Raw genomic sequence first — 19245 nt, forward strand, 5'->3', positions numbered from 1 at the left:
TCTCACTCACTCTACCACCCACTCTCCCACCCACCCACCCACTCTCCCACCCACCCACTCTCCCACCCACCCACTCTCCCACCCACCCACTCTCCCACCCACCCACTCTGCCACCCACCCACTCTCCCACCCACCCACTCTGCCACTCTCCTACTCTCACTCACTCTACCACCCACTCTCCCACCCACCCACTCTCCCACCCACCAACCCACCCACTCTGCCACCCACCCACCCACTCTGCCACCCACCAACCCACCCACCCACCCTCCCACCCACCCACTCTCCCACCCACTCACCCACCCACCCACTCACCCACCCACCCACTCTGCCACTCTCCTACTCTCACCCACTCTACCACTCTACCACCCACTCTCCCACCCACCCACTCTCCCACCCACTCTCCCACCCACCAAGAGGCGCGCCCAAAACAAATCCGGCGGCCGCGATAAGCCCTCGCCGATTTGGCCAAGCGGCGGCAAACGAAGCTGCCGGCAGGACCGGCGAAGGCCGACGGCATGAAGCCTGGCGGTGGCGGCGGGCGCACGTCCGTGGAGCCGAGGACGTCCGTCGGTTCGCACCGCGGCCTCGCGAAGGTGGCGGGGGGATGCGGTCACCGATCTTCTGCCGCGTAGGTGGCGACGGCTCCTCCTGGCGGCACGGCGTAGCGCGGGGCCCGGCACAGCGGATCGCCGGCGCCGGCGATCTCCGCCACGTAGAGGTCCGGCGGCTGATCCGAGGCGGATTCTGCAGCCGCTGAACCGACACCACGGCACGTGCCGCACGCACACACGCACACACAGGTTACTCACACACACACACATACACATTCACACACACACATACACATTCACACACACATACACATTCACACACACACACATACACATTCACACACACACACATACACATTCACACACACATACACATTCACACACATACACATTCACACACATACACATACACACACATACACATTCACACACACATACACATTCACACACACACACATACACATTCACACACACACACATACACATTCACACACATACACATTCACACACACTCACATACACTCACTCATACACTCACATTCACACATTCACACACTCACTCACACACTCACATTCACACACACATTCACACATTCACACACTCACTCACACACTCACATTCACTCACACATTCACACACATTCACACACTCACTCATACACACTCACACATTCACTCATACACTCATACACTCATTCACACACTCACACTCACTCACACATTCACTCACTCGCACACACTCACATTCACGTACACACACACATACATTCACACACGGTGATAGTGGTGGTGATAGCGGTGGTGGTGATAGCTGTGGTGATAGCTGTGGTGATAGCGGTGGTGGTGATAGTGGTGGTGGTGATAGCTGTGGTGATAGCGGTGGTGATAGCGGTGGTGGTGATAGCGGTGGTGGTGATAGTGGTGGTGGTGATAGCGGTGGTGATAGCGGTGGTGATAGCGGTGGTGATAGCGGTGGTGGTGATAGCGGTGGTGGTGATAGTGGTGATGGTGATAGCTGTGGTGATAGCGGTGGTGATAGCGGTGGTGGTGATAGCGGTGGTGGTGATAGTGGTGATGGTGATAGCGGTGGTGATAGCGGTGGTGGTGATAGCGGTGGGGGTGATAGCGGTGGTGGTGATAGTGGTGGTGATAGTGGTGGTGGTGATAGCGGTGGTGGTGATAGTGGTGGTGGTGACAGCGGTGGTGGTGATAGCGGTGGTGGTGATAGTGGTGGTGGTGGTGATAGCGGTGGTGGTGATAGTGGTGGTGGTGATAGCGGTGGTGGTGATAGCGGTGGTGGTGATGGTTACGGTTGTGGGGGTACCGGGGCTCTCACCGGACACAGCCGACTGTGCCGCTGCCGCCGCCGCTGCCGCCACCTCCTCCTCCTCCTCCTCCGGGAGCACCACCGGCACCGGCACAAACTCGATGTGGCCTCCACCCTGCGTAGCCGGGAGTGGCAACCGCGTCATCGCCGTGGCAACCGTGTCGGCGTCAAACATGCCAGCCGCGTCGCCGTGGCAACCCGCGTCACCACGGCAACCCGTGTCGCCGTGGCAACCCGCGTCGCCACGTCAACCCACGTCGCCGTGGCAACCCGCTTCAACACGGCAACCCACGTCGCCGTGGCAACCCGCGTCGCCACGGCAACCCACGTCGCCGTGGCAACCCGCGTCGCCATGTCAACCCACGTCGCCGTGGCAACCTGTGTCGCTGTGATGACGGTGATGATGTTGTTGTTGATGATGGTGGTGATCGTGATGATGATGATGGTGGTGGTGGTGATAGCGGTGGGTAGCGGTGGTGGTGATAGCGGTGGTGATAGTGGTGGTGATGGCGATGGTAGTGGTGGTGGTAGTGATGGTGGTGATAGTGGTGGTGATGGTGGTGGTGATGGCGATGGTAGTGGTGGTGGTAGTGATAGTGGTGGTAGTGATGGTGGTGGTGATGATGGTGGTAGTGATGGTGGTGGTGATGGTGATGATGGTGGTGGTAGTGATGGTGGTAGTGATGGTGGTGGTGATGGTGATGATGGTGGTGATGGTGGTGGGAGTGATGGTGGTGGTTATGGTGGTAGTAGTGATGGTGATGTTAGTGATGGTGGTGGTAGTGATGGTGGTGATGGTAGTGATGGTGGTGGTGATGGTAGTGATGGTGGTGGTGATGGTAGTGATAGTGGTGATGATGGTAGTGATAGTGGTAATGATGGTAGTGATGGTAGTGATGGTGGTGATGGTGGTGATGATGGTGGTGATGGTAATGGTGATGATGGTGCTGATGATGATGGTGGTGATGGTGGTGGTGATGGTGGTGATGGTGGTGATGATGGTGATGATGATGGTGGTGATGATGGTGGTGGTGATGGTGGTGATGATGGTGGTGATGGTGGTGATGATGGTGGTGATGGTGGTGATGATGGTGGTGGTGGTGATGGTGGTGATGCTGGTAATGATGGTGGTGGTGATGGTAGTGATGGTGATGATGGTGGTGGTGATGGTGGTGATGCTGGTGATGATGGTGGTGGTGATGGTGGTGATGCTGGTGATGATGGTGGTGGTGATGGTGGTGATGATGGTGGTGGTGATGGTGATGATGGTGGTGATGATGGTGATGATGGTGGTGATGATGGTGATGATGGTGACGATGGTGGTGGTGATGGTGGTGATGATGGTGGTGGTGATGGTGGTGATGATGGTAATGGTGATGATGGTGGTGGTGATGGTGGTGATGCAGCTGGTGATGATGGTGGTGGTGATGATGATGATGGTGGTGGTGATGGTGGCGGTGATGATGATGATGATGGTGGTGGTGATGGTGGCGGTGATGATGATGATGATGATGGTGGTGGTGATGGTGGCGATGGTAGCGATGGTGATGATGCTGGTAGTGATGGTGGTGATGATGGTGGTGATGGTGGTGATGATGGTGGTGATGGTGGTGGTGATGGTGATGATGGTGGTGATGATGATGGTGGCGATGGTGGCGATGGTGGTGATGATGGTGGTGATGGTGGTGATGATGGTGGTGGTGATGGTGGTGATGGTGATGATAGTGATGTGTGTGATTCACCTCCATGTCCTGTTCATACTGGATGTGGTGAATCTGGTGATCCTGCAGCTGCACAACCGCAAACAACCACAACCACCACATCAACAACAACCACCACATCAACAACAACCACAACAACAACCACCACAACATCGACCACGACCACATCAACAAGCACAACCACCACATCAACAACAACCACAACAACTACCACCACCACAACCACATCAACAGCAGAAACTACCACTACCGTGACATCCTCCTCCTGCACCTAGCCTGGCACAGCAGTCAACCCACACCACCTGCTGGGCCTGCCCCGTGACCTCCTCCTCCTGCACCTAGCCTGGCACAGCAGTCAACCCACGCCATCTGCTGCGTCTGTCACATGACCACTTCACAAGACGACATCGCCCAAGCGCCACCCAGCCGGGCGCCGCGGTGATGTCCCACCATTGTAGTTGTCTGATGGTTGTTGTTGTTGTTGTTGTCTGGTTGTTGTTGTTGTTGTGTGTGCACGTGCCCCTCACCACCTGTATGTGATGTCCCTCGGGCACCGCCACGATGCACTCCTGGGGCAGCAGATGCTGCACCCCGTCCTGAGAGATGATGTACTGCACCTGTGTGACACACATAGACACACACACATAGACACACACACATAGACACACACACACATAGACACACACACACATAGACACACACACACATAGACACACACACATAGACACACACCCACACATAGACACACACACACACGCACATATAGACACACATAGACACGCACATATAGACACAAACACACATAGACACACACACAGACACGCACACACACATAGACACGCACATAGACACACACACATAGACACGCACATAGACACACACACATAGACATGCACATAGACACACACACATAGACACACACACAGACACGCACACACACATAGACACACACACACATAGACACACACAGACACACACACATAGACACAACAACAACAACCGCCATTCGCCACTAAGTGGCGGTGATGTCACCACGACGCTTGTGCCAGGCTATGTGCACCTTGAGGCCACGTGAAGTGTTGAACGCTCGCTGGCAGGAGGTCACGGGGCAGACCCAGGTGCCACGGGTCGACTGACTGAGATGACTGGCTGATGCACCACCTGTGCCCCCTACTGTGCCAACCTGCTGTGCTTTAGCCACCCTTAGCCACCCGGCGCTCCGCTCGTTGTTGTGAGCGTCGCTCTTCCGCCCTCCGTTGTTGTTGGAGGGTGACTGCCTCCAACTGTCCAGTAGCGTCCTTCACGAGCCTCCTCCACTGAGGCCGATCTTGACACCGCTGGTACCGGTCATAGGCAAGTCCACTCAGCTCCACGTCCTCCTGTACCACATCACTCCATCTCTTCTTTAGCCCGTGCCGCGCCCGTTTAGCCCCCTCGATCCGGCCGAAAAAAAGCTGTTTCGGCATGCGGTGGATGGGCATGCGGGCTACGTGACCCAGCCAACGCAGCCTTGCCTGCTGGAGGAGCTCACCGATGGGACCTTGCCCAGATCTTTCAAAGATTTATGAGCTCCTCACACAATCCAGCCTGGTGAAACCCAGGATGGATCTAGGGCAGGCTAGCCTAAATGTTTCTAACCGGCGAAGGTGTTCCATTAGGGGGGTCCACGTTTCGCAAGCGTAGAGAAGGGAAGGAATGACCGTGGCCAAGAAGACCTGAAGCTTAGTGCGGAGCGACAGACCAGGTAGCTTCCACACAGCGTTACGCAACCGATGAAAAGATATTGCCGCTCGACTGATTTGGAGTGAGACCTCTGCTGTTAAACTGGACCCGGTCATAAGCACACTGCCCAGGTATGGGAAACTCTCCACTCTCTCCACAACTGCCCCATCACCGATTGGGAGTCGTGGGGGTGGAGTGTCCGATGGTACAAAATACCCAGGCAGGTGCTTAGTTTTGGTGGGGCTGATGGTAAGGCCCCATCTCTTAGTGGCACGCTCCAGTCTCAGCAGCAGCGTCTCCAACTCCTCCTCTGAATGAGCAGCTATTACCAAATCATCGGCATACATAACGTGGTTGAGCAATATGGAGCCATCCCTTGACCGCACCCGGGCATCGATCAGCCTCCCAATATATCTGTACCATATGGAGATTCCCCCGGTACAGCTATTGAAGGCTTCACGAACTACGTGGTCAAAATAGATGTTAAATAATGTGGGAGCCAGAGGACATCCCTGTCGCACCCCAAGGTGTACTGGGAATGGCTCCGACTCCTGGCCACGTAGTTTTACCCGGGCCCGCTCACCATCATGAAGGTCCTTAATGATCGTGAGCAGAGGGTCAGGTACTCCAAAAGCACGAAGAACAACCCAGAGCCCAGGCCTACTGATGGTATCATAGGCCTTGACCAGATCAATAAAGCAGAGATGTAGGTCTAGCTGGAATTCCCTACACCTCTGCTGTAGCAGACGGACAGAAAATATGGCATCTGTGCAGGACCGCCCTTTCCTGAAACCGCATTGGGGCTCCGCAAGCCTTTCCTCAGCGTGCCTGGCAAGGCGATGTTGAATAATCCTTGCCAGGACCTTTCCCGGCACACTGAGGAGTGAGATGCCCCTGTAGTTGTTACAGTCTGTGCGGTCCCCCTTCTTAAAGAGGGTGACCACCAGGGCATCCTTCCAATCCTGCGGAACCCGTCCAGTGGTCCAGACTGTTGTTATGATGTCATATACGGCAGTCTGTGCACAAACACCACCCTCCCTCAGCATTTCGCTTGGGAAATCATCTCTGCCCGCTGCCTTTCCTGGTCTCAGACTCCAGATCGCCTTCAATACTTCCTCAGCAGATGGCACCTCAGCCAGCCACTCACAGGGGGTGACTTCTTCCAATATTTGAGGCACCGCAGCCTCAGCAGGGTCATCCTCACTTTGTGCCACGATGTTTTCCTGGTTGAGGGATTTTCCCTCCCCCAGGACCTCAGAAATGCTCAGCAAATCTGCAAACCTGTTCCTGGGGGTCAGAGATTGGATCACCGTTTTTTTCCCCTAATGATGGTAATAGGTGTGGCGCTGCAGGTTACTTTTTTGATGGACAAATAGAGATTTGTGATCGTGGGCCACTGAAGCAGATTCCATCTCCTCAGCAACCCGCGACCACCACCCATCCTTGCAGCGCCTCAACGGCTCTCCGAACCTCCGAGCGAAGGCTGCGGTAAGCCTCCTCATTCTCCGACGTGGGATTCTGTTAGCCGATGACAGTGGGCCTGTTGCTTTTTCTCAACCATCCTGAACACCTCCTCCATCAACCAGGGTCTCTGGGGAGGTCTGGACCACGTACCCAAAGCAGCCATTGCAGCTGCATGAGTCACAGTCCTAAACCTCGCCCATTTACCCTCGACATCAGGAGGAGTGGGGGACGATGCCAACCCCAGCCGCAAGCAATGATGAAATTGTCGATTGCAACTTTCATCAGATAACTGAGACCAGGCCACTTTAGGTTGGAATGGGGTCCTGGGTGTACACCCACCACCGGAGTGGAGGAATGGCAGGCGCATCTTACAGATGACTAGTCGATTGTCAGAAGGCAGATCAGCTCCACGGTAGGTCCTGGTGTCAAGGACATGGGCTCGCATCCGCTGTTCCAACACTAAGTAGTCCAGCAGATGTTCTTGCTTGGACCCGGCATGCATCCATGATGTTGTGTGGATGCGCCAATGCCGGAACAGCGTGGTTGGTAACTACAAGCCCATGGGCTGCACAAAAATCTAGCAGCCTCCTACCGTTGTTATTGAGCTGATCTGGCCCATGCCTTCCAATCACTCCAGACCAGGTGCCAGCATCATGACCAACTCGACCATTGAAATCACCCAACAAGATGAGTATATCCCGAGGGGCCACTTTAGCCAGCACCTGTGACAGGAGGTCATAGAAGGCATCCGACTCATCGGCCTTGCCTACATCTCTCCACGGATGTTCGTCTTCGATGGGGGCGTAAGTGACAACGACCACCACTCCTCGCCTCTGGTTTATGGGAAGGAAAGCCCAAAATAGCCTGGGGCTTACAGCTTCCCACACCTCACCACCACGCTCCCACGCCCCCTTCATTCTCTTGTTCAGAAGAAGAGCCACTCCCTGTTGTTTGGCAGTCTGCTGCCCCGAGTAGAGGACTGTCCACCCCTCATGGTGGCAGGAGCCAGAGCCGGTCCACCGGACCTCCTGAATACCACAGATCCATGCGGTACCGGTCCAGCTCCCGACAGAGGAGTGGCAGCCTCTCCTCCGCAGTGAGCGTTCGAACATTCCACGTGGCCACCCGTAGTGGTTTTTTGTTGTTTCTGGAGGAGCCCCGAGGGTAGATATTCAGTCTGCTGGCTCCGCCAAACAGGGTTTGGCCAGGAGACGTCATAGACGCCTGTCCCCCGGGGCCTCCGGCACAAGCTTATTAATAAAAAAATTCCGTTATGGTTTAGTGGTAATTAATTGAAAGTGGAGGGGTTACCAGCCCCTCGCACCCGTCCAGAGCCCCCTTTTGGTCGCTGTGGTGGTCACAAACGCCATGAGGGGAAAGGCCAATCTCAGTTGGCCCTCCCCCCACGGCACTGCCCACGACAGCGTTGCCTGTCCGGCACCACGAGGAGGTTGGTGGTGCCTGTGTTGGTGGTGGCTGTGTTGGTGGTACCACAAACACAGCTACCACCAACACGGCGTTGGCACGGCCCACCCACTGCCCACCCCCACCCACCCACCCACCCCCACCCACCCACCCACCCACCCACCCCCACCCACCCACCCACCCCCACCCACCCACCCACCACCACCCACCCACCCCACCCACCCCACCCACCCACCCCACCCCACCCACCCCCACCCACCCACCCACCCCCACCCACCCACCCACCCCCACCCACCCACCCACCCCCACCCACCCCCACCCACCCCCACCCACCCCCACCCACCACCACCCACCCCCACCCACCCGGTTGTCTGCTGTCACCAGCTGCTGGATGTTGGGGCCGTCAGCTGTGAAGTGGTGGATGAAAGCGGCCTGCTCCTGCAGAGTAACACAGAGGGCAGGTTCACTCAGAGGGCGGGGCTGGTGGTGGTGGTGGGGGGAGTGGTGGGGGGAAGCAGGGGTGGTGGTGGTGGGGGGGGAGTGGTGGGAGGGAGGGAGTGGTGGGAGGGAGGGAGGTGGTGAGCGACTCGCCTGCTCCAGGGCCCCGGTAGCCTGCTCCACCACGACGTGGTGATGGTGGTGGTGGTGGTCGCAGGCCGCGAGGCCGTCGGCAGCTCCCTCCAACCCCGCGGGGCCCTGGGCGGCCTGCAGGCCTGCACGGCAAACCGGCCGTAGCCACCGTCACCGACCGACCGTAGCCGTGGCGACGGACCGACCGTAGCCAAGGTGACCGACTTGCCGTATCCACGGCGACCAACCAACCGACCGCAGCTTCGGCGACCGACCGTAGCCAAGGTGACCGACCGTAGCCGTGGCGATGAGACCGACCGTAGCCAAGGTGACCGACCGACTGTAGCCACGGCGACGAGCGACCGCAGCCAAAGTGAGCAGCATCATCGCCCGCAGCGTCGCCATCAAGCCGGAACCACCACGGCCACCACCACCACCACCAACACAACCATCGCCACCACCACCAATATAACCATCGCCACCACCACCCACCAATATAACCACCACCAACACAACCATCGCCACCACCACCACCAATATAACCACCACCAACACAACCATCGCCACCACCACCAATATAACCACCACCAACACAACCATCGCCACCACCACTGCCAGCACCAACACAACTGTGTGAGTGAGTGAGTGACTGTGCAAGTGAATATGTGACTGAGTGACCGCGTGAGTGACTGAGCAAGTGACTGAGCGAGTGACTGATTGAGTGAGTGACTGAGTGAGTGACTGATTGAGTGAGTGACTATGTGACTGATTAACCGCGTGAGTGACTGAGCGAGTGACTGAGCGAGTGAGTGAGTGACTGAGTGAGTGACTGAGTGAGTGACTGTGCAAGTGACTGTGACTAAGTGACCGCATGAGTGACTGAGCGAGTGACCGCGCGAGTGACTGAGCGAGTGACTGAGTGACTGAGTGACTATGTGACTGAGTGACTATGTGAATGAGTGACTATGTGACTGAGTGACTATGTGACTGAGTGAGTGACTGAGTGAGTGACTGAGTGAGTGAGTGACTGAGTGAGTGAGTGACCGCGTGAGTGAGTGAGTGACTGTGACTGAGTAACCGTGTGAGCGAGTGAGTGACTGAGTGACAATAAGGGTGACTAAGTGAGTGACCCAGTGAGTGACCCAGTGAGTGAGTGACCCAGTGAGTGACCCAGTGAGTGAGTGACCCAGTGAGTGGGTGACCCAGTGAGTGACCCAGTGAGTGACCCAGTGAGTGGGTGACCCAGTGAGTGACCCAGTGAGTGACCCAGTGAGTGAGTGACCCAGTGAGTGACCCAGTGAGTGACCCAGTGAGTGAGTGACCCAGTGAGTGACCCAGTGAGTGACCCAGTGAGTGACCCAGTGAGTGAGTGACCCAGTGAGTGACCCAGTGAGTGACCCAGTGAGTGGGTGACCCAGTGAGTGACCCAGTGAGTAACCCAGTGAGTGACCCAGTGAGTGGGTGACCCAGTGAGTGACCCAGTGAGTGACCCAGTGAGTGACCGTGTGAGTGATCCAGTGAGTGACCGTGTGAGTGACGCAGTGAGTGACCCAGTGAGTGACCCAGTGAGTGACCCAGTGAGTGACCCAGTGAGTGGGTGACCCAGTGAGTGACCCAGTGAGTGACCCAGTGAGTGACCGTGTGAGTGACCGTGTGAGTGACGCAGTGAGTGACCGTGTGAGTGACGCAGTGAGTGACCCAGTGAGTGACCCAGTGAGTGGGTGACCCAGTGAGTGGGTGACCCAGTGAGTGACCCAGTGAGTGACCCAGTAAGTGAGTGACCCAGTGAGTGACCGTGTGAGTGACCGTGTGAGTGACCCAGTGAGTGACCCAGTGAGTGACCCAGTGAGTGACCCAGTGAGTGGGTGACCCAGTGAGTGACCCAGTGAGTGACCCAGTGAGTGACCGTGTGAGTGACCCAGTGAGTGAGTGACCCAGTGAGTGACCCAGTGAGTGACCCAGTGAGTGACCCAGTGAGTGGGTGACCCAGTGAGTGACCCAGTGAGTGACCCAGTGAGTGGGTGACCCAGTGAGTGACCCAGTGAGTGACCCAGTGAGTGAGTGACCCAGTGAGTGACCCAGTGAGTGACCCAGTGAGTGAGTGACCTAGTGAGTGACCCAGTGAGTGACCCAGTGAGTGACCCAGTGAGTGAGTGACCCAGTGAGTGACCCAGTGAGTGACCCAGTGAGTGGGTGACCCAGTGAGTGACCCAGTGAGTGACCCAGTAAGTGAGTGACCCAGTGAGTGACCCAGTGAGTGACCGTGTGAGTGACCCAGTGAGTGACCCAGTGAGTGACCCAGTGAGTGGGTGACCCAGTGAGTGACCCAGTGAGTGACCCAGTGAGTGACCGTGTGAGTGACCCAGTGAGTGAGTGACCGTGTGAGTGACGCAGTGAGTGACCCAGTGAGTGACCCAGTGAGTGGGTGACCCAGTGAGTGGGTGACCCAGTGAGTGACCCAGTGAGTGACCCAGTAAGTGAGTGACCCAGTGAGTGACCCAGTGAGTGACCGTGTGAGTGACCCAGTGAGTGACCCAGTGAGTGACCCAGTGAGTGACCCAGTGAGTGGGTGACCCAGTGAGTGACCCAGTGAGTGACCCAGTGAGTGACCGTGTGAGTGACCCAGTGAGTGAGTGACCCAGTGAGTGACCCAGTGAGTGACCCAGTGAGTGGGTGACCCAGTAAGTGACCCAGTGAGTGACCGTGTGAGTGACCCAGTGAGTGACCCAGTGAGTGGGTTACCCAGTGAGTGACCCAGTGAGTGACCCAGTGAGTGAGTGACCCAGTGAGTGACCCAGTGAGTGACCCAGTGAGTGAGTGACCCAGTGAGTGACCCAGTGAGTGACCCAGTGAGTGACCCAGTGAGTGAGTGACCCAGTGAGTGACCCAGTGAGTGACCCAGTGAGTGGGTGACCCAGTGAGTGACCCAGTGAGTGACCCAGTGAGTGACCCAGTGAGTGGGTGACCCAGTGAGTGACCCAGTGAGTGACCCAGTGAGTGACCGTGTGAGTGATCCAGTGAGTGACCGTGTGAGTGACGCAGTGAGTGACCCAGTGAGTGACCCAGTGAGTGACCCAGTGAGTGACCCAGTGAGTGGGTGACCCAGTGAGTGACCCAGTGAGTGACCCAGTGAGTGACCGTGTGAGTGACCGTGTGAGTGACGCAGTGAGTGACGCAGTGAGTGACCGTGTGAGTGACGCAGTGAGTGACCCAGTGAGTGACCCAGTGAGTGACCCAGTGAGTGGGTGACCCAGTGAGTGGGTGACCCAGTGAGTGACCCAGTGAGTGACCCAGTAAGTGAGTGACCCAGTGAGTGACCCAGTGAGTGACCGTGTGAGTGACCCAGTGAGTGACCCAGTGAGTGACCCAGTGAGTGGGTGACCCAGTGAGTGACCCAGTGAGTGACCCAGTGAGTGACCGTGTGAGTGACCCAGTGAGTGAGTGACCCAGTGAGTGACCCAGTGAGTGACCCAGTGAGTGACCCAGTGAGTGGGTGACCCAGTAAGTGACCCAGTGAGTGACCGTGTGAGTGACCCAGTGAGTGACCCAGTGAGTGACCCAGTGAGTGACCCAGTGAGTGACCCAGTGAGTGACCGTGTGAGTGACCCAGTGAGTGACCCAGTGAGTGACCCAGTGAGTGACCCAGTGAGGGACCCAGTGAGTGACCCAGTGAGTGACCCAGTGAGTGACCCAGTGAGTAACCCAGTGAGTGGGTGACCCAGAAAGTGACCCAGTGAGTGACCCAGTGAGTGGGTGACCCAGTGAGTGACCCAGTGAGTGACCGCACTCTGCAGGATGGCCTCGTCTGTGGCGGTCAGCAGGAATGTTTGTGTCCTCAGCTTCTTCTCTGCGGAGTCGGCGCTGCTGTGCAGGCGGTCCATGTGGAACTTGAGGTGCCCGTTGCGGTTAAACCTGCGGTGGACGGCACCGCCAGTCACCACCACAATCACCACCACCACAATCAACACCACTACCACAATCACCACCACCACAGTCACCACCACCACTACCACAATCACCACCACTACCACCACCACCACCACCACAATCACCACCACAATCACCACCACCACCACAGTCACCACCACAATCACCACCACCACCACAGTCACCACCACAATCACCACCACTACCACCACCACAATCACCACCACAATCACCACCACCACAATCACCACCACCACCACAGTCACCACCACAATCACCACCACTACCACCACCACCACAATCACCACCACAATCACCACCACCACCACAATCACCACCACTACCACAATCACCACCACTACCACAATCACCACCACTACCACAATCACCACCACTACCACAATCACCACCACCACTACCACTACCACAATCACCACCACCACTACCACTACCACAATCACCACCACCACTACCACAATCACCACCACCACTACCACAATCACCACCACCACAATCACCACGACCACCACAATCACCACCACCACAATCACCACCACCACTACCACAATCACCACCACCACTACCACCATAATCACCACCACTACCACAATCACCACCACTACCACAATCACCACCACTACCACAATCACCACCACCACAATCACCACCACCACTACCACAATCACCACCACTACCACTACCACAATCACCACCACTACCACAATCACCACCACTACCACAATCACCACCACCACAATCACCACCACCACCACTACCACAATCACCACCACCACTACCATAATCACCACCACCACCACTACCGCAATCACCACTACCACAATCACCACCACTACCACTACCACAATCACCACCACCACTCTAGCCCGTGTCACTCACTCACCCACTCACCCATCACTCCATCTCTTCTCTAGCCCGTGCCACTCACTCACCCACTCACCCATCACTCCATCTCTTATCTAGCCCGTGTCACTCACTCACCCACTCACTCACCCATCACTCCATCTCTCCTCTAGCCCGTGCCACTCACCCACTCACTCACCCATCACTCCATCTCTTATCTAGCCCGTGTCACTCACTCACCCACCAATCACTCCATCTCTCCTCTAGCACGTGTCACTCACTCACTCACTCACCTATCACTCCATCTCTCCTCTAGCCCGTGCCACTAACTCACTAACTCACCCACTCACCCATTACTCCATCTCTTCTCTAGCCCGTGCCACTCACCCACACACTCACTCACTCACCCATCACTCCATCTCTCCTCTAGCCAGTGCCACTAACTCACTCACTCACCCATCACTCCATCTCTTTTCTAGCCCGTGTCACTCACTCACTCACTCACCCACTCACCCATCACTCCATCTCTCCTCTAGCCCGTGCCACTCACCCACTCACTCACCCATCACTCCATCTCTTCTCTAGCCCGTGCCACTCACCCACTCACTCACTCACCCATCACTCCATCTCTCCTCTACCCCGTGTCACTCACTCACTCACTCACCCATCACTCCATCTCTTCTCTAGCCCTTGCCGTGCCCATCTAGCCCCCTCTATCCGGCCGAATCATCACCACCACCACCATCACCACCACCACGACCACCATCATCACCACCACCACCAAGACCACCACCACCACGACCACCACCACCATCACCACCACCACCACCATCATCACCATCACCACCACGACCACCACCACCACCACGACCACCACCATCACCACCACCACCATCATCACCACCACGACCACCACCACCACCACCGCGCCAGCAGTCACCTCTGTCCACACACGTCGCAGGCGAAGGGCTTCTCGTTGGTGTGCGTGAGCAGGTGGCGCCGCAGGTCCTTCTTGTTTTTGGAGGCGAAGCTGCACTGCCCGCAGCGGTGTGGGCGCAGGCTGGCATGGGACGCCATGTGCTCCTGTGGGGAGGGGGCGCGGGGGGCGACTCGCTCCATCGCTCGCCCGCTCGCTCGCCCGCCCGCCCGCTAGCCTACTTACTCACTCACCCGCTTACCCACTCACCCGCTCACTCATTCAATCATTCACTCACTCACTCACTCACCCGCTTACCCACTCACCCACTCACTCACCCACTCACGCACCAGTTTACCTACTCACCCATCCACTCATTCACTCACTCACTCACTCGCTCGCTTACTCACTCACCCACCCACTCACCCACCCACCCACCCACCCCCCCACTCAGCAACTCACCCGCCCACCCGCCCACTCACCCACTCGCCCACTCACCCACCCGCTCACTCACCCACCCTTTCATTCACCCACCCACCCACCCACTCACCCACCCACCCACTCACTCACCCACCCACCCACTCACTCACCCACCCACTCACCCACCCACCCACCCACTCACTCACCCACCCACCCACCCACTCACCCACCCACTCACCCACCCACTCACCCACCCACCCACTCACGCATCCGTTTATCCACCCACACACTCACTCACATACCCACACACTCACTCACTCACCAGCCTAACCACTCACCCACTCACCCACCCACTCACTCACCCACCCACCCACTCACCCACCCACCCACCCCCCCACCCACCCACCCTGACGTTGTCCCAGGCGTCGTGCTGGTACCCGCAGTGGGGGCACTTGAACCCGAGGGTCCCGGCGTGGGCCCTCTTGTGGGCCTCGAGTTCGGCGCGACCGCCAAACGGCACGCCGCACAGCTTGCACGAAAACTTCTTCAGCGCCGGCGGCGGCGCCGGCGCCGGCGCCGGCGAGGGGGCGGCGTCCGCCCCCGGCAAGGAATCGTCGCCGTTCTGCCGCGCCGGCAAAAGGAAGGAGAGCCGGGGCCGACGATGAGGTCGGTGATGCCTCCGTAACCGCCACCACCGTCACCACCATCACCACCACCATCACCACCATCACCACCGTCACCATCACCACCATCACCACCGTCACCATCACCACCACCGTCACCACCATCACCACCATCACCACCGTCACCACCGTCACCACCGTCACCACCACCACCATCACCACCACCGTCACCACCATCACCGTCACCACCATCACCACCACCGTCATCACCACCACAATCACCACCACCGTCACCACCACAATCACCACCACAATCACCACCACAATCACCACCACCACCACCACCGTCACCACCATCACCACCACCGTCACCACCGTCACCACCACCGTCACCACCATCACCCACCACCGTCACCACCACCGTCACCACCATCATCACCACCGTCACCACCATCACCACCACCGTCACCACCACCGTCACCACCACCGTCACCACCACCGTCACCACCACAATCACCACCACAATCACCACCACAATCACCACCACCGTCACCACCACCACTACCACCATCACTACCACCATCACCATCACAGTCACCACCACCGTCACCACCATCACCACCACCATCACCACCACCATCACCACCATCACCACCACCGTCACCACCATCACCACCACCGTCACCACCACCATCACCACCACCGTCACCACCACCATCACCACCACCGTCACCACCACAATCACCACCACTGTCACCACCATCACCACCACCGTCACCACCACCATCACCACCACCGTCACCACCACCGTCACCACCATCACCGTCACCACCACCACCACCGTCACCACCATCACCACCACCACCACCACCGTCACCACCGTCACCACCACCGTCACCACCGTCACCACCACCGTCACCACCACCATCACCACCACCGTCACCACCACCATCACCACCACCGTCACCACCACAATCACCACCACCGTTACCACCACCGTCACCACCGTCACCACCACCGTCACCATCACTACCACCATCACCACCACCATCACCACCACCGACCTGCATGGTGCTGTGAGCCCGGTGAGCGCCGATCCCGGAGAAGAGAGCTCCGTTGGGCTTCACCAGATCAGAGTGGTCACCACCGCCGCTCACCACCACCGCGTGCGCCACACCGCTGCCACGGCCACCGCCACCGCCACACCACACACCACACATCACGCACCGGCACATCGCACACCACACACCGGCTCACCACACACCACACACCACACATCACGCACCGGCACACCACAGACCGGCACACCACACATCACACACCACACACCGACCCACCACACACCACACACACACACACGACACACCGGCACACCACAGACCGGCACACCACACATCACACACCACACACCACACACCACACACCGACTCACCACACACCGACCCACCACACACCACACACCACACACACACACGACACACCGGCACACCACACACCACACATCACACACCACACACACCGGCACACCACACACCGGCACACCGACCCACCCGTACAGCGCGGCGGCGACGGCGCCACCCTCCAGCCCGCCGTCCGCTGGCGCCGAGACGACGCCGCAGGCGCCGATGGCGACCGGCCCGGCACCGGCACCGCCGCCGTCGTCCCCGAAGACGTCCTCGGCATCGCCGGCGCCGCCGGTGCCGCCGTCGGCGTCGTCGGCGTCGTCGGCGTCGACCCTCTCGTACGTCTCCTGCACGACGGCGCTGCCGTGCTCGTCCACGTGCAGCGTCACCACCTTGCGCTGCTGCTGCTGGTGCTGCTGGTGCTGGTGCTGGTGGTGCTGGTGCTGGTGGAGGTGGTGGAGGTGCTGGTGGTGGAGGTGCTGCTGGTGGAGGTGCTGCTGGTGGTGGAGGTGCCGGTGCTGCTGGCCGGGAGCCGGCACCGCAGGGGGCGGCTCCCGGTCCGGCACCGAGCGGCGACGCTGCCGCCGTTGCTGCGCTTCGGTCGAGGTGCCGGAACCCGGTACCTGCGGCGGTGGCGACGGTGGTGATGGTGGTGGCGACTATAGCGGTGGTGATGGCGGTGATGGTGGTGATGGTGGTGACGGTGGTGATGGTGGTGGCGACTATAGCGGTGGTGATGGTGGTGATGGTGGTGACGGTGGTGATGGTGGTGATGGTGGTGACGGTGGTGATGGTGGTGATGGTGGTGACGGTGGTGATGGTGGTGATGGTGGTGACGGTGGTGGTGATGGTGGTGGCGACTATAGCGGTGGTGACGGTGGTGATGGTGGTGGTGACAGCGGTGACGGTGGCGGCGGCGGCGGTGGTGACGGCGGTGGCGACGGTGATGGTGGTGGTGGCGACTATGGCGGTGGCGGTGGTGACGGCGGCGACGGTGGCGGTGGTGACGGTTGTGACGGTGGTGGTGACGGCGGTGGCGACGGTGGTGGCGGTGGCAGTGGCAGTGGCGACGGTGATGGTGGTGACGATGGCGGTGACGGTGGCGGTGGCGATGGTGGCGGCAGTGGTGGTGGCGGTGACGGCGATGGCGGTGGCGGCGACGGTCGTGGTGACAGAGGCGGCGGCGACGGCGACGGAGGTGGCGGTGACGCACCGGTCAGCGTAACGTACTGTGGCGCTCTGCTCGATGCCGAGCAGAGCGATGGCCTCACCTGCGGCGAGGGAGCAGGCGCCAGCTCCCTGCAGGAGCTCATGTTGAGCAGCAGGTCCAGCGCCACCTGCGCCGGGTCCACACTCTCCGCTGCACAAACACAAAGGCAAAGATCCCCCGCGTAGCCTTCACACGCCGTCGGGGCAAGCGCCGTCAGCGGCGGCACGTGCGTAGGCCGGCATTCATCCCCCCCCCCCCGGTGGCGATGGTGACTACGACGCATCGCGCCGGGTGACTCGTTTGAGGCCGAGTCGACCTAGGGGAGGCCCGGGACCGGTTCAGATAATCGACACCGGTGTTGGCCGCGAGCGGGAATCGAACCAGGATTCGCCGGGTTCGTAGCGCAGCGTAGCGCTAACCGCTACACCACCGCTCACACACACACACACCCACACACCCACACACAAACACACAGACACACAAACACACACCCACACACCCACACACACCCACACATCCACACACCCACACACCCACACATCCACACACCCACACACAGACACACACCCACACACAGACACACACCCACACATCCACACACAGACACACACCCACACATCCACAAACCCACACATCCACACCCACACATCCACAAACCCACACATCCACACCCACACATCCACACACACACACCCACACACACCCACACATACCCACACATACCCACACACACACACACCCCACACATCCACACACCCCCACACACACACATCCACACACACCCACACATCCACACACACCCACACACACACATCCACACCCACACATCCACACACACCCACACATCCACACACACATCCACACACACCCACACATCCATCATCCACACACCCACACACACACACACGCACATCCACACACATCCACACACACCCACACACACCCACACATACCCACACACACATCCACACACCCACACACACACCCACACACACACACACACACCCGCACATCCACACACACCCACACACACCCACACACCCACACATCCACACATCCACACACCCACACACACACCCACACACACACACACACCCGCACATCC

At 58.6% G+C, this 19245-nt stretch overlaps 1 protein-coding gene across 1 annotated transcript in view; it reads right to left on the bottom strand.

Annotated features, from left to right (window-relative positions):
• Window positions 1-399: 399 nt before the first annotated feature.
• Window positions 400-19245, bottom strand: part of LOC116957028 (uncharacterized) — an 86422-nt gene continuing 67576 nt past the window's right edge. The window contains exons 19-30 of the mRNA XM_076055106.1: window positions 18202-18290; window positions 17078-17553; window positions 16592-16706; window positions 15311-15526; window positions 14509-14651; window positions 12568-12692; window positions 8802-8923; window positions 8574-8648; window positions 4130-4216; window positions 3621-3668; window positions 1888-1993; window positions 400-753 (exon numbers count right to left, since the gene is read on the bottom strand). Of these exons, the coding sequence (XP_075911221.1) occupies window positions 611-753; window positions 1888-1993; window positions 3621-3668; window positions 4130-4216; window positions 8574-8648; window positions 8802-8923; window positions 12568-12692; window positions 14509-14651; window positions 15311-15526; window positions 16592-16706; window positions 17078-17553; window positions 18202-18290 (1745 nt within the window). The 3' untranslated portion in view covers window positions 400-610. The remainder of the gene's footprint in view (window positions 754-1887; window positions 1994-3620; window positions 3669-4129; window positions 4217-8573; window positions 8649-8801; window positions 8924-12567; window positions 12693-14508; window positions 14652-15310; window positions 15527-16591; window positions 16707-17077; window positions 17554-18201; window positions 18291-19245) is intronic.

The sequence above is a fragment of the Petromyzon marinus genome, chromosome 69, assembly GCF_048934315.1.
Source record: "Petromyzon marinus isolate PM22_M1 ecotype Great Lakes invasive population chromosome 69, UKy_Petmar_22M1.pri1.0, whole genome shotgun sequence".
Classification (NCBI taxonomy): domain Eukaryota; kingdom Metazoa; phylum Chordata; class Hyperoartia; order Petromyzontiformes; family Petromyzontidae; genus Petromyzon; species Petromyzon marinus.